We start from the raw sequence: 14,006 nt of genomic DNA on the forward strand, positions 1-14,006 counted from the left end.
TCTCGAAAGAACGATGTATCTTTTGAGGTTATCTGCGTATAGACCCATTTTTCGGTATCTTCTGGAGAATATACCGGGTGTGATATCACCTCCCATTAGAGACACTTCTTCAGAAGGAAAATACGACATAACGAACTGATTTTGATTTTAATTTAATATCAAAAATATGGAAAAATGCCAAATGTATCTTCATTTATAGCTTGCAAGTCTTACAATATATTTTATTTAAAGTAATGTCCTTCGGTAGCAGCTACTTCTTCCTACATTTCGGTCTATTTAGGGATATCATGTCGAAAGAACGATGTATCTTTTGAGGTTATCTGGGTATAGACCCATTTTTCGGTATCTTCTGGAGAATATACCGGGTGTGATATCACCTCCCATTAGAGACACTTCTTCAAAAGGAAAATACAACATAACGAACTGATTTTGGTTATAATTTAATATCAAAAATGTGGAAAAATGCCAAATGTATCGTCGTTTATAGCTTGCAAGTCTTACAATATATTTTATTTAAAGTAATGTCCTTCGGTAGCAGCTACTTCTTCCTACATTTCGGTCTATTTAGGGATATCATGTCGAAAGAACGATGTATCTTTTGAAGTTATCTGGGTATAGACCCATTTTTCGGTATCTTCTGGAGAATATACCGGGTGTGATACCACCTCCCATTAGAGACACTTCTTCAGAAGGAAAATACGACATAACGAACTGATTTTGATTATAATTTAATAACAAAAATGTGGAAAAATGCCAAATGTATCGTCGTTTATAGCTTGCAAGTCTTACAATATATTTTATTTAAACTAATGTCCTTCGGTAGCAGCTACTTCTTCCTACATTTCGGTCTATTTAGGGATATCATGTCGAAAGAACGATGTATCTTTTGAAGTTATCTGGGTATAGACCCATTTTTCGGTATCTTCTGGAGAATATACCGGGTGTGATATCACCTCCCATTAGAGACACTTCTTCAGAAGGAAAATACGACATAACGAACTGATTTTGATTATAATTTAATAACAAAAATGTGGAAAAATGCCAAATGTATCTTCATTTATAGCTTGCAAGTCTTACAATATATTTTATTTAAAGTAATGTCCTTCGGTAGCAGCTACTTCTTCCTACATTTCGGTCTATTTAGGGATATCATGTCGAAAGAACGATGTATCTTTTGAAGTTATCTGGGTATAGACCCATTTTTCGGTATCTTCTGGAGAATATACCGGGTGTGATACCACCTCCCATTAGAGACACTTCTTCAAAAGGAAAATACAACATAACGAACTGATTTTGGTTATAATTTAATATCAAAAAGTGGAAAAATGCCAAATGTATCGTCGTTTATAGCTTGCAAGTCTTACAATATATTTTATTTAAAGTAATGTCCATCGGTAGCAGCTACTTCTTCCTACATTTCGGTCTATTTAGGGATATCATGTCGAAAGAACGATGTATCTTTTGAGGTTTTCTGGGTATAAACCCATTTTTCGGTATCTTCTGGAGAATATACCGGGTGTGATACCACCTCCCATTAGAGACACTTCTTCAAAAGGAAAATACAACATAACGAACTGATTTTGGTTATAATTTAATATCAAAAGCGTGGAAAACTGCCAAATGTATCGTCGTTTCTATCTTGCAAGTCTTACTTTAAATGTTGACTCTGTAAATTTACATAATATTGAAGTAGGTGTCTTAGAGTTTCGAAAGATTATATTGGTTTGATATATTGAATACCATATTATATAGCATTTTTAAATTATAAAATATTATGTTTGTTATCAAACCATTAAAATATCATTATTACCATTATTACCATTATTACCATTATTACCATTATCACCATTAAATAATTTTTTTGTGTATATATGCCAATTTACTTTTGAAATTCATGGGTTCTGAGTGAACGGCGTTCAATCAATGAAAAACACCTATTGTTAATAAAAAATCAAGTAAAAATAGTTAGGAAAGTTCGATAACTACAAAATTTCACTGAAGGTTACCCTCCTCTAGAAGAAGGTCCTCCTTTAACTCCGGATAATCCGGAAAATATTTTTGTAATGAAAGAAAAAAAACAGACCAACCGAGTCAAAATTGGACGTATACACATTTACATTTAAAAAATGTTATAAGTCGGCTTGCATTCCATGACCAGACAATTTTACAAACAGCAAAACATTGAATTTATTAACAAAATAAATCTGAACCTACTAGTTTATTAGTAAAATTATTATTGTCAATCAAACTTGAAAACTATAATTCTAAATATGCCCAGAATTCTAAGTATGCATGCAAAATGGAGATGTCTTAAAAGAGAAATAGTTGAAGACAAAATCATACCTCTGTTGTTCTCTTTACTAGCCATGTTTAACTATATGTAATTTACTAAAGAATATTACCTCACAGACAGACATTTTTTTGTCAAACAGATTGAAAAATACACTGACCTACACCCAATATATTCAGGTATAATATATAATATATATATATATATATATATATATATATATATATATATATATATATATATATATATATTTATATATATTATATATTGAAAACGTGGCGTATCAAAGCAAATGAGACAAAATCTACCAATGTGACATTCACCCTTTGTAGAAGAACTTGTCCCTCAGTAAAATTAAATAATCGTAAACTTCCGCAACTGCAGACAACGTTAAATATCTGGGAATGTATTTCGATCGACGTTTGACATGGAAAAACACATAGTGACCAAACGCAAACAGCTTGGGTTTAAACTAAACCAAATGTATTGGCTGATAGGGCGTAAATCTAAATTATCATTAGATATCAAGGTTTTGCTACACAAGTAAATAGTTAGGCCCATTTGGACCTATGGTATTGAACTATGTGGTGCTACTAGCAAATCTAACCATAGATACCCTGCAGAGGTTCCAGAATAAAGTGTTGAGAGTCACCGTCGATGCCCCATATTACGTCTCCAACAAACTGATTCAGCGCGATATCTCCTTAGAACCCATAACGAGTGTGATTCGAAGTGTTAGTGCGAAGTACTCTGGAAGATTATTAGTGCATACCAATGCACTCGCCAAACAGTTAAATGTGCACTATGACAGTGAAATGTGTGAAAGATCAGTAGACACATAGAGTGAGATTTAATAATCTCTAGAATAAACTAGAATAGTTTTTAGAATAAGATTTAGATTATAAATACATTGTACAGTGGATCACTGACTGAAGTGATCTTCTACACGCCAGAATAGTTATATTATATAACTGAAATCATATAATAATACTCATTGCCGACGGGCAGATTGTTGACGTTCTAGGAGATTAATTAAAAAAAATTAAAGAATATTTGTCGAACCCAATATTCGTAAACTAAGACTCCATTCATTTCTGATTTATTCCCTGTTGCTGTTTCTGTTCATTAGATCTCTAATATATACAAAATCTATGTTTTCTACTGTTTTGGAAATAACTAAAATATTCATCTAACCATAACTATATCTCAAGGGTCTAGCCCGCTTTTTAATATTGTTATCTGGTTCGAATTAACTAACTAATATTATCACCTGCTTAAAATAATATAATTACTAATGATAAAATAGATTGGCAGTAGTTGCAACAAAAGTGCATTGAATATTGCTATTAACGAAAATTCACGTTAATTACAATGTTTGGTCGAGGTCTGTTCGAGACTCCTGTCAATCTTTTCCAATATTGAGCGGATTTTTATTTTCCCAAAGAGATATTGGCTGCTTAAAACTCATAATATGATAAAAATCATAATGGAGTGGTGTCCATTTGTGTACATTAATTAAAATTATAGCTCTGGGTGAAAATATATAACAGGTCAATCGAAAAGTCGCCGACCTGACACATAGATGGCGCTACTAGAATTAAATCCACATATATTTTTTTGTTAGCGCTAACCCTTAAAAAAATGCGTGTAGAAAGTTGACAGTTTGTGATCAAGGATTGGTGTGCTAAGTTTAGACGTGGTGAAATGAGCACCGAAGACGGTGAACGCAGTGGCAGCAGAAAGTGAATGCAGAACGAACGAAAACATTTAAAAAATTCACAAAATAATTTTGAATGACTGTAAATTGAAACTGAAGACACTCACAAGATTTTAACTGAACGTATACATCATATTATTTACGAATATTTAGGAATGAGAAAGCTCTGTACAAAGTGGGTGCCACGCGAGCTCATTTTTGACCAAAAACAACGACGAGTGGATGATTCGGGGAGCAGTGTTTGAAGATGATCAAGCGTAATAAACACGAGTTTTTGAGTCATCATTTCACTCCGAAGTCCAATCGACAGTCATCCGAGTGGACTGCACAGGATGAACCCGCTCCAAAGCGTGGGAAAACGCAACAGTCCGCTGGCAAGGTTATAGCGTCTGTATTTTGAGATGCGTATGGAATAGTTTTCATTGACTACCTTAAAAAAGGAAGGACCATCAACAGCGACTATTACATAACATTATTGGACCGTTTGAAGGACGAAATCATTGAAAAACGGAAGAATTTCAAGAAAAAAAAAGTACTGCTTCACCAACACAATGCACTGTATCAAAAATCCATTGAATTGAACTTCGAATTGCTTCCTGGTCTACTGTATTCTCCAGATCTGACCCCCAGCGACTATTTACTGTTCTCAGATCTCAAGAGAATGCTCGCTGGGAAGAAATTTTCGTCGAATGAAGAGGTGTTCGTCGAAACTGAGGCCTATGTTGAAGCAAAAAACAAAGCGTACTATCCGTAAAAATGGTAACGAAAAGTTGGAGGGTCGCTATAATCAATGTATCACCCTTGAAGGGTATATAGTCAAAAAATATTTATCTTCATTTTATCTACATATATCAATTCAGTATTTTTCTGCGTTCGCTCAGTCCTCTTGCTTAGGACGGTGTATTTCCTCTCCACTGAAGTATTTGTCTGATACATTCATCCTAGGTTCGCTTAGGTCGGTCTCTGATTTGTATTCTTTCTATCTTTGCTTCCCATATTATCTTTATCTATCTTGCCTTTTCCATAAGTAAGTGTAGATCCCTAGTAACTGTATGTGTGTATGTATTCTTCTACTGGTTCAATATTAAGGTACATTCCTATTTCTCTACTTCTCATCCGGTCCATCTTCCTTACACTCCCAGTTCTTCTGAGGTATTTTATTGGACCTGTTATATGGGCCTGTATATTTAACTAGTTTTAAATAAATGTTAGTCTAAAGTCTCATTAATATTTCAGCGTACTTATCTGTTTTATTATCATCAACTATATACTTTAGCGTCAACTTTTAAATGCTAAAGTCTGACATAAAAGAAAGAACAGGCACAAGGAATCATCTCCGAGCGGACATCTCTGCAACACGCACACTTTCCGGTAAACTGCACTGTTTCGAATGTACGCACTCAGCCAACTAAAAAAAAATATACAACATGGCGACCGATACAGATCGCGACGCGTTATCTCGGCGAACAATAGAAAAAAAAATATTTACGCGATCGGCCGTCGCATATCGATTTCGTCACGTGCCAGACCTCAGACAATCGACGCCGACCGCAAAAAATCCACCACCCCCCCACCCCATGATAAGGCAAAAGTTAACCCTAACTGATTGAGGTCTCGAATTCCAGTGGAGAATTCAAACTTTGAAATTCTCGTTCCAAATGCGTGGATTTCGAGACCGCCGCTCAGTAATGATATCAGTTTTAAACTTTTTATATAACAAAACGGATCGATTAGTTCCGATGCCGTCGTCTTATCGTTATTTTTTTGGCGTATTGTCTCTTATCAGCGAAGGCGGCGTTCGATATCGGCTTAAAACAATCGACGGTCGCGGTGTCGATCATCTTAGGTGAGAGCGGCAGAAGCGTGGCTGACGCCAGGCGAGAAAAACGCACTACAGTACCAAGCGCATCGGTTTTTCAATCACGGGATGTCCCTAGGTTGAAGTGTGCAATGTTATGGTTTGATTTCTATTCTATTTCTATTCAAAATTTATTTGTATATACGTCATCAATATGTTTAATGCAACAGGTCAATTGAAACTGGATTTTTGCCATTGTTTTCACTGACTTGTCACACGGTTCATTGTCTTGGTGAAGCAGCACTTTCCCTTTCTTCAAATGCGGCTGTTTTTCGGCGATTTTGTTCTTCAAATGGTCCAATAATGCTATGTAATAGTCGCCGTTGATGGTCCTTCCTTTTCAAGGTAGTCAATGAAAATTATTCCATGCGCATCCCAAAATACAGATACCATAACCTTGCCAGCCCACTGTTGCGTTTTCCCACACTTTGGAGAGGGTTCATCGCGTTCAGTCCACTCAGATGACTGTCGATTGAACTTCTGAGTGAAATAATGGAGCCATGTTTTAGCCATTATCACTCTTTTGGGCGTCCACTGCGTTCACCGGCTTCTGTGCTCATTTCACCACGTCTAAACTTAGCATACCAATCCTTGACGGTTGATTTTCCTGGGTCAGTGTCCGGAAACTCGGCATCAAGCCCAGTTTCTGCTTCAACTGTATTTTTTTCCTTCAAAAAGCAATATTGTATCAACACGCGAAATTCCTTTTTATCCATATTTTTCACAATAGCAAAAGTTGCTTTTCTCAAAATGCTATAATTAACAAACTAAAGATCCGACAGCTGTCAAATTTATACACGCATCTTTTGAGGTTTAGGGCTAACTAAAATACATATGGATTTAATTCTAGTAGCGCCATCCATGTGTCAGGCCGGAGACTTTTCCGGGTCGGGAAAAAAACGGCAATAACTTTCCGGTACACCTGCTACTTGCAAAACAAGTATCATTTATAAAATGTGTAATGGTTTAAAGCATTAAAACTTTTAAATTACTTTAATATACTCTTTTATTAAAATAATGAAGAGCTGACTTGTTAAACGGTGATACAAAACGCCACTGACAATTATATATTCGATATATATTCGATCAAGAACTAAACTGCCCATGACTCAGACCCCTCATTCAGTCACGGACATAGTTGCATGATATGACATATGTTCACCATTGAGAAATAAGACTTAATAAAATTTTATCAAAAAAATTGAACCGAATTCAAAAATAAACAAGGAACTCACTGAAAATTAAAAAATAATCAAACTTAGACTATTAACACATCTATTATTTTTTATTATTTTTAAAAACATTTTAAAATAAAATATGTACATAATAATCGTTGTAATAACTAAATAAAACTAAACAAAACCTATCTACATACGCACTTTCAACTGCTGAAATCATACCTCACAGACAGACATTTTATTGTCTACCCATATGACAGTCACCCTCTGTAGAAGAACATGTCCCTCAGTAAAATGAAATAATCATGAACTTCCGCAACCAGATAACGTTAAATATGTGTGAATGCATACTGATCGACCATTGACATGGAAAAAAACATATAGTGACAAAACGCAAACAGCTTTGGCTTAAACTAAACCAAATGTATTGGCTGATAGGGCGTAAATCTAAATTATCATTAGATAACAAAGTTTTGCTGTATAAGTCAATACGTAAGCTCATTTGGACCTATAGTATTAAACTGTGGGATACTACTAGCAAATCTAACATAGATATCCTCCAGAGGTTCCAGAGTAAAGTGTTCCGAGTCATCGTCGATGCCCCATATTACGTGTCCAACAAACTGATTCAGCGTGATATCCCCTTAGAACCCATAACGCGTGTGATTCGAAGTTTTAGTGCGAAGTACTCTCAAAGACTATTAGTGCATCCCCATACACTCGCCAAACAGTTAAATGTGCGCGATGATAGTGACGTGAGTAGGCTTAAACGCAAACTACCAAACGAAATGATTAATAGATACATAGAGTGAGATTTAATAATCTCTAGAATAAGTTAGAATAGTATCTAGAATAAGATTTAGATTTTAAGTTGTACAGCAGATCACTTTCTGAAGTGATTTTCTACATGTTAGGATGGTTATATTATATAATGAAAATCATACAATAATAATTATTGCCCACGGGCAGATTGTTGACGTTCTAAGAGATTGATAAAAAAAATCTACTATATACATACAATTTAGCTTAATACCTACCTAAACCTATTTATCAATTTTCAATATTGTCTTAATTACTACTAACTGACTGTTTCGAAGTCGGTGCCGAACCCAGAGAGTTATATTAATTTAGATTTGTTTTGTTGGTTATTTAATTCTTTGTATATGTCACAAAATTATATTTTTTTATATATACATTAAAGTCTCCTTTTACCAACCATGGGTTTATCTGGACTGGGCCTAAAGTTTAACGTGGGCTCCGAACCACGGTCCTCGGCATTAAGCCTACCGACTGGCGAGTGACCAACTTTAGAAATCATCCCAGAAGACATCCGGTCTTACCCATCCTGGTTACTGGCGTGACTGCAGCAGGATTCCAAACCGCGGCTATCGCAACAGTAGGAGGACCGTCCCATTGCCTTTACCACTGCGCCACCAAGCCGACACAAAGTTATATTATTATTTTTGTATTCAACAATTTTTCCTGCAAATTTGACAATTCGTTGACATAAATTAATTAAAATTAAAGGGAATTATATTTTTATAAATAACAAATTATTATAATATTAATTTACAACCGATAAAAAGCCTTAATATAACAAGCACTCAATAATGTGACGTAATGCCGGTTTAAGATACAAATTATAAAAATCTTATCAACGTCGATACACTGGAAATACATCATGATATTTATTAATAACAAACAAAGAAATCGAACGAGACATTCGTTATAGATTAGCAATTTATATCTAAGGTATATAACCTAATTATTATAATATATTAGCGGAATTTTGCCATACTTGTATAGGTACCGGTGAAATGTTGTTGTGTATGTGTTGTTTTCGTGTGTGTGAATCTATAGTGATTGTTTAAGATTGTATACAAACTATCCTCGGTAAGGAATCTGTTTATTTATGCCATAAAAATAAAACAATATCAACAACCTTAACGTTTATAGGTTAATTTTTAACATCAAAGATAAATAAAGAAAACAAATAGATCCAAAACGTGTTTAAAAACACTAGCGAAAATTGCAATGATGTTAGATATTTTTATAAGCTATATACATTAGAAATATTTAAATTATTTTCAGTAGATAATCCAGTTTACTCGTAGAACTCACTTGATATATTGGTGCCTAATATTTAATAAGTAATTGAACAAACACAATCCATAGAAAACTGTCCTGAATATGTAAAATAAATTATTTAATTATAATAATAGCAGCATTAGAATTATAATGATCGATAATAAATGTAAGACCATTCTTGTCCATGCTATCTTCTTAAAATGTTTGAAATCTTATTTTTTAAATAGATTGTATCTGTTTGGACCACTTTCATGAAAACATATGTAATAAAATAATTATTAAAACACCTTACGCTATCATACATATAGTGAATTATATATAGAATTTTGTTAATCTATATTTGTATGAAATTTTTGCATATGTCGGGATTTTCTATCACAACTACATATTTATATATATATATATATATAACACAGCTAACTGACAGCGATTAAAACATTTGTTTATATATTTTGTCACTGATCTGATAGCCAACGGGTCAATTGAAAAGTTCCCGGCCTACCATAATAAAACATATTTTTTTGGCAAAATTTGTTTTCGATACCATTTTTGTAGTCCTTTGCTTCAAAATAGGCCTCAGTTTCGGCGATCACCTCTTCATTCGACGAAAATTTCTTCCCAGCGAGCATTCTTTTGAGATCTGAGAACAGGAAATAGTCGCTGGGGGCCAGATCTGGAGAATACGGTGAATGGGGAAGGTGGATTCGAAGCCCAATTCACGGATTTCTGCCATCGTTTTCACTGACTTGTGACACGGTGCATTGTCTTGGTGAAGCAGCGGCCGTTTCTCGGCTAGTTTTGTCCTTCAAACGGTCCAATAACGCTATGTAATGGTCCTTTCTTTTACAAGATGGTCAATAATAATTATTCCATGCACATCTCAAAATACAGACGCCATAACCTTGACAGCCGACTGTTGCGTTTTCCCACGCTTTAGAGCGGGTTCATTGTGTGCAGTCCACTCGGATGACTGTCGATTGGACTTCGGAGTGAAATGATGGAGCCATATTTCATCCATTGTCATATATCGACGCAAAAACTCGGGTTTATTATTTTCAAACACTGGTCCGAATCATCAACTCGTTGTTTTTGGTCAAAAGCGAGCTCGCGCGGCACCGACTTTGCACAGAGATATCTTTATTGATATCTTTAGAGTGTCTGCTATGTCATTCAATGTATGATCATTCAAAATTATTTTGTGGATTTTTTTAATGTTTTCGTCGGTAACAACCTCTTTTGGGCGTCCACTGCGTTCACCGTTTTCGGGGCTCATTTCACCCCGTCTAAACTTATTATACCAATCCTTGATGGTTGATTTTTCTAGGGCAGTGTCCGGAAATTCGGCATCAAGCCAAGTTTTTTCTTCAACTGTATTTCTTCCCTTGAAAAAAGCAATATTTTATCAACACGCGAAATTCTTTTTTATCCATTTTTTTCACAATAACAAAAGTTGCTTCACTCAAAATGCTATAATTCACAAACTAATGATCCGACAGCTATCCAATTTTTACACGCATCTTCTGAGGGTTAGGGCCAACTAAAAAACATATGAATTTAGAATTAAATAGCGCCATCTATATGTCAGGCCGGGGACTCTTCAATTGGCCTGTTATTCCTGGTTACTTGATTTGGCCGTAATCCGTTTAAATGGAATGTATGTATTTGTAGATACTAGATAACAATTTTAGGCCTAAAAATGTTTCTTCCATGTAAGCTTTAACAGTTCTAAATTTTACGCCTCCAGATGCCCCCGTTTTCTCCTCCAAATAGGGAGGCAAACTTTTCGTTAAGCCGATTAATATATAGATAAAAATTACTTAGTAACCTTGAAAGTTGGCGATCCAAATCCAAATGGATAACATGATAATAATGAAACAAAAATAACCAACATAATCGAGATAAGCGATTGTCATTCGTTACATATCAACGATAACGTTATATATATATATATATATATATATATATATATATTTAATAGTATCACCCTTAATTCAGTATGTTATGACCTTTTCCATGCAATACACTAATTACAACGAGAGTCACACCTCATTTTTTCGCCAATTTACCTAAATCTAAAACAGGCAAAAAATCGATTCGGGGGGAAGCCCGCAAAGTTCTCAACCGGCAAATAGTCGGATATTCGCGTCAGGACCGTGACCAACTTCATTGTTCCAGTTTTTCGACCCGTTCCTAACCGAACCCGAGTGATGCGCTACTACAACTTGGACGGCACGTACCGAGAAGAGCCCGAAGACGTCAGCTTCGGTTGGTATCTGCGAGACATCGTCGTGGACGAAGCTCAGACGAATTACCAGCAGCATAACGCGCGGATAAAGGATATGTCGAAGCTGGAGCTGATGAGGGCGAGGAAGACGAAGAAGACGCCGAGAAAAGAGGTAGGGGTTTATTTACAACCATCAACAGGTATTTTCCATTACGTAGCAATGAAGCTGAAGCTCTAAAAGTGTTAAATCCACAGCTTTGTTTGATATTGTGGATAAATATATGTATACAAGTAGGATGCCATAAATTTTATCGTGTATTAAATGTTGGAACCTTGTTGGATTCCTCTCGATCTCCATGTAGGTCATTAAGCGGAATATTATAGTAAATCCATTCAGCCGGAGTCAAAAACCAAACAAGGCCTCCTTGATATTTCGGTTTTGAATTCATAATTTCCTTCTCTTATCACTGTAAGAATCTTATCTCTAATGTATACGTTGTTATTAGTCATTGTCGACTAACCTACAATTTTTTTTTACTGTAACTTAAAAACTAGGTATATATTTCAGAGCATCCATCGAAATTGCTTAATCTTTTTAATAATAATGTTTATACAGTCCTTCTAATAAAACAGCCAATGCGAAATGTCATCAAAATGTGTAATGCAACTGATGTGTAATGTGTAAGTCTGACAACAAAATTATAATGTAAATAGAATAATTAAATTAAAATAACGTTACACAATATATATTTCATTTTCTTAGTTACGGTAGATATGTGAAGTCTTGGTGTAAATGATCACTGCTGGGTGCATCTATGATAACCCTTAGGGCTTCATCCCCTAAGCTGAAACCTGTAGGTCAATAACAGGTCAATTGAAAATTCCCCGGCCTGATACATAGATGGCGCTACTAGAATTAAATCCATAAGTTTTTTAGTTAGCTCGGCCCTCAAAAGATGCGTGTAAAAATTGGACAGCTGTCGGATCATTAGTTTCTGAATTTATTACTTATAGCATTTTGAGTGAAACAACTTTTGTTATTGTGAATAAAAAATGGATGAAAAGGAATTTAGCGTGTTAATAAAATATTGCCTTTCGAAGGGAAAAAATACAGTTGAAGCAAAAACTTGGCTTGATGCCGTGTTTCCGGGCACTGCCCCAGGAAAATCAACCATCAAGCATTGATATGCTAAGTTTAGACGTGGTAAAATGAGCACTGAAGACGGTGAACACAGCGGATGCCCAAAAGAGGTTGTTACCGACGAAAGCATTAAAAAAATCCACAAAATTATTTTGAGTGACCGTAAATTGAAACTGAATGAAATAGCAGACACTCTAAAGATATCAACTGAACTTGTACGTCATATCGTTCACGAATATTTGGGTATGAGAAAGCTCTGTGCAAAGTGGGTACAAAAACAACGACGACTTGATGATTCGAAGCAGTGTTTGAAGATGTTCAAACGTAATAAACCTGAGTTTTTGCATCGATATGTGACAATGGATGAAACATGGCTCCATCATTTGACTCCGAAGTCCAATCGACAGTCATCCGAGTGGACTGCACACGATGAACCCGCTCCAAAGCGTGGAAAAACGCAACAGTCGGCTGGCAAGGTTATGGCGTCTGTATTTTGGGATGCGCATGTAATAATTTTGATTGACTACCTTGAAAAAGGAAGGACCATCAACAGCGACTATTACATAGCGTTATTAGACCGTTTCAAGGACAAAATCGCCGAAAAACGGCCGCATTTGAAGAAAAAGAAAGTGCTGCTTCATCAAGACCATGCACCGTGTCAAAATTCCATGAATTGAATTAGAAGCTTCCTCATCCACAAGCAAAAGACAAGTCGTACTACAAAAATGGTATCGAAAAGTTAGAGGGTCGCTATAATCAGTTTATCACCCTTGAATTATGTTGAATAAGAAAAACTAATTTTTGCAAAAAAATGTTTTTACTATGGTAAGCCGGAGATTTTTCAATTGACCTGTTATTGGTTTTAGAATTCTCAATAAAACTTCAAATTAAAAAAAACCTTTAAAACTAATTTATACGGCCATAAAACAATCACTTTACTTAGATTATTTACATTAATTACAATCAAGTGAATCAAGGTCGCTTGAAACTTTTTTCTTATTGGTCCAATAATAGATGGCTTTGGTTCTTCAGTTAGAAAAATATGATCTTTGTATATCTTAGGTACCCAAACAACGAAAGATTATCCTGATCGAACCAAACGTCCATGAAGAGACCCCCTTATCCGTCGAGTATTACGTTGATGCGAAAAACAGCAATATCGACGACGCTAGCTACATCCGAAAAATCAGCATACCCTCCAAGGAGGAAATGATCCGGCTGATCAACCCGGTCAATCCCGAGATGAAATCCCTGCTGAACGTCCTCAGCACGTCCAGGTACAAGGCCCTGAAAGACGAGGAGACCAAGAAAAGCGTCTTCAGCAATATAAACTATCGCGCGACCCACTCCAGCAAGTTGCTGAACGGTTCCGGTGTCGTTCGAAAGTTCCAGCTCAATGGAGGTCGCCGGAGCGACATCTTCGATGATATTCGATGTTATAATGCCACCAAAGAAGAAAATATGCTCTCGCTTATGATGGAGCTTATAAACACTGGTGAGTTTGTTTTTA

General features: G+C 35.5%; 1 protein-coding gene across 1 annotated transcript in view; it reads left to right on the plus strand.

Annotated features, from left to right (window-relative positions):
* LOC143202399 (uncharacterized) overlaps window positions 1–14,006 on the plus strand; it is a 91,751-nt gene that overhangs the window by 77,024 nt on the left and 721 nt on the right. The window contains exons 2-3 of the mRNA XM_076413899.1: window positions 11,281–11,527; window positions 13,559–13,991. Of these exons, the coding sequence (XP_076270014.1) occupies window positions 11,281–11,527; window positions 13,559–13,991 (680 nt within the window). The remainder of the gene's footprint in view (window positions 1–11,280; window positions 11,528–13,558; window positions 13,992–14,006) is intronic.

This window comes from Rhynchophorus ferrugineus, unplaced genomic scaffold, assembly GCF_030347505.1.
Source record: "Rhynchophorus ferrugineus isolate W39M unplaced genomic scaffold, kcgeb_rfMv2 rfM9, whole genome shotgun sequence".
NCBI lineage: Eukaryota > Metazoa > Arthropoda > Insecta > Coleoptera > Curculionidae > Rhynchophorus > Rhynchophorus ferrugineus.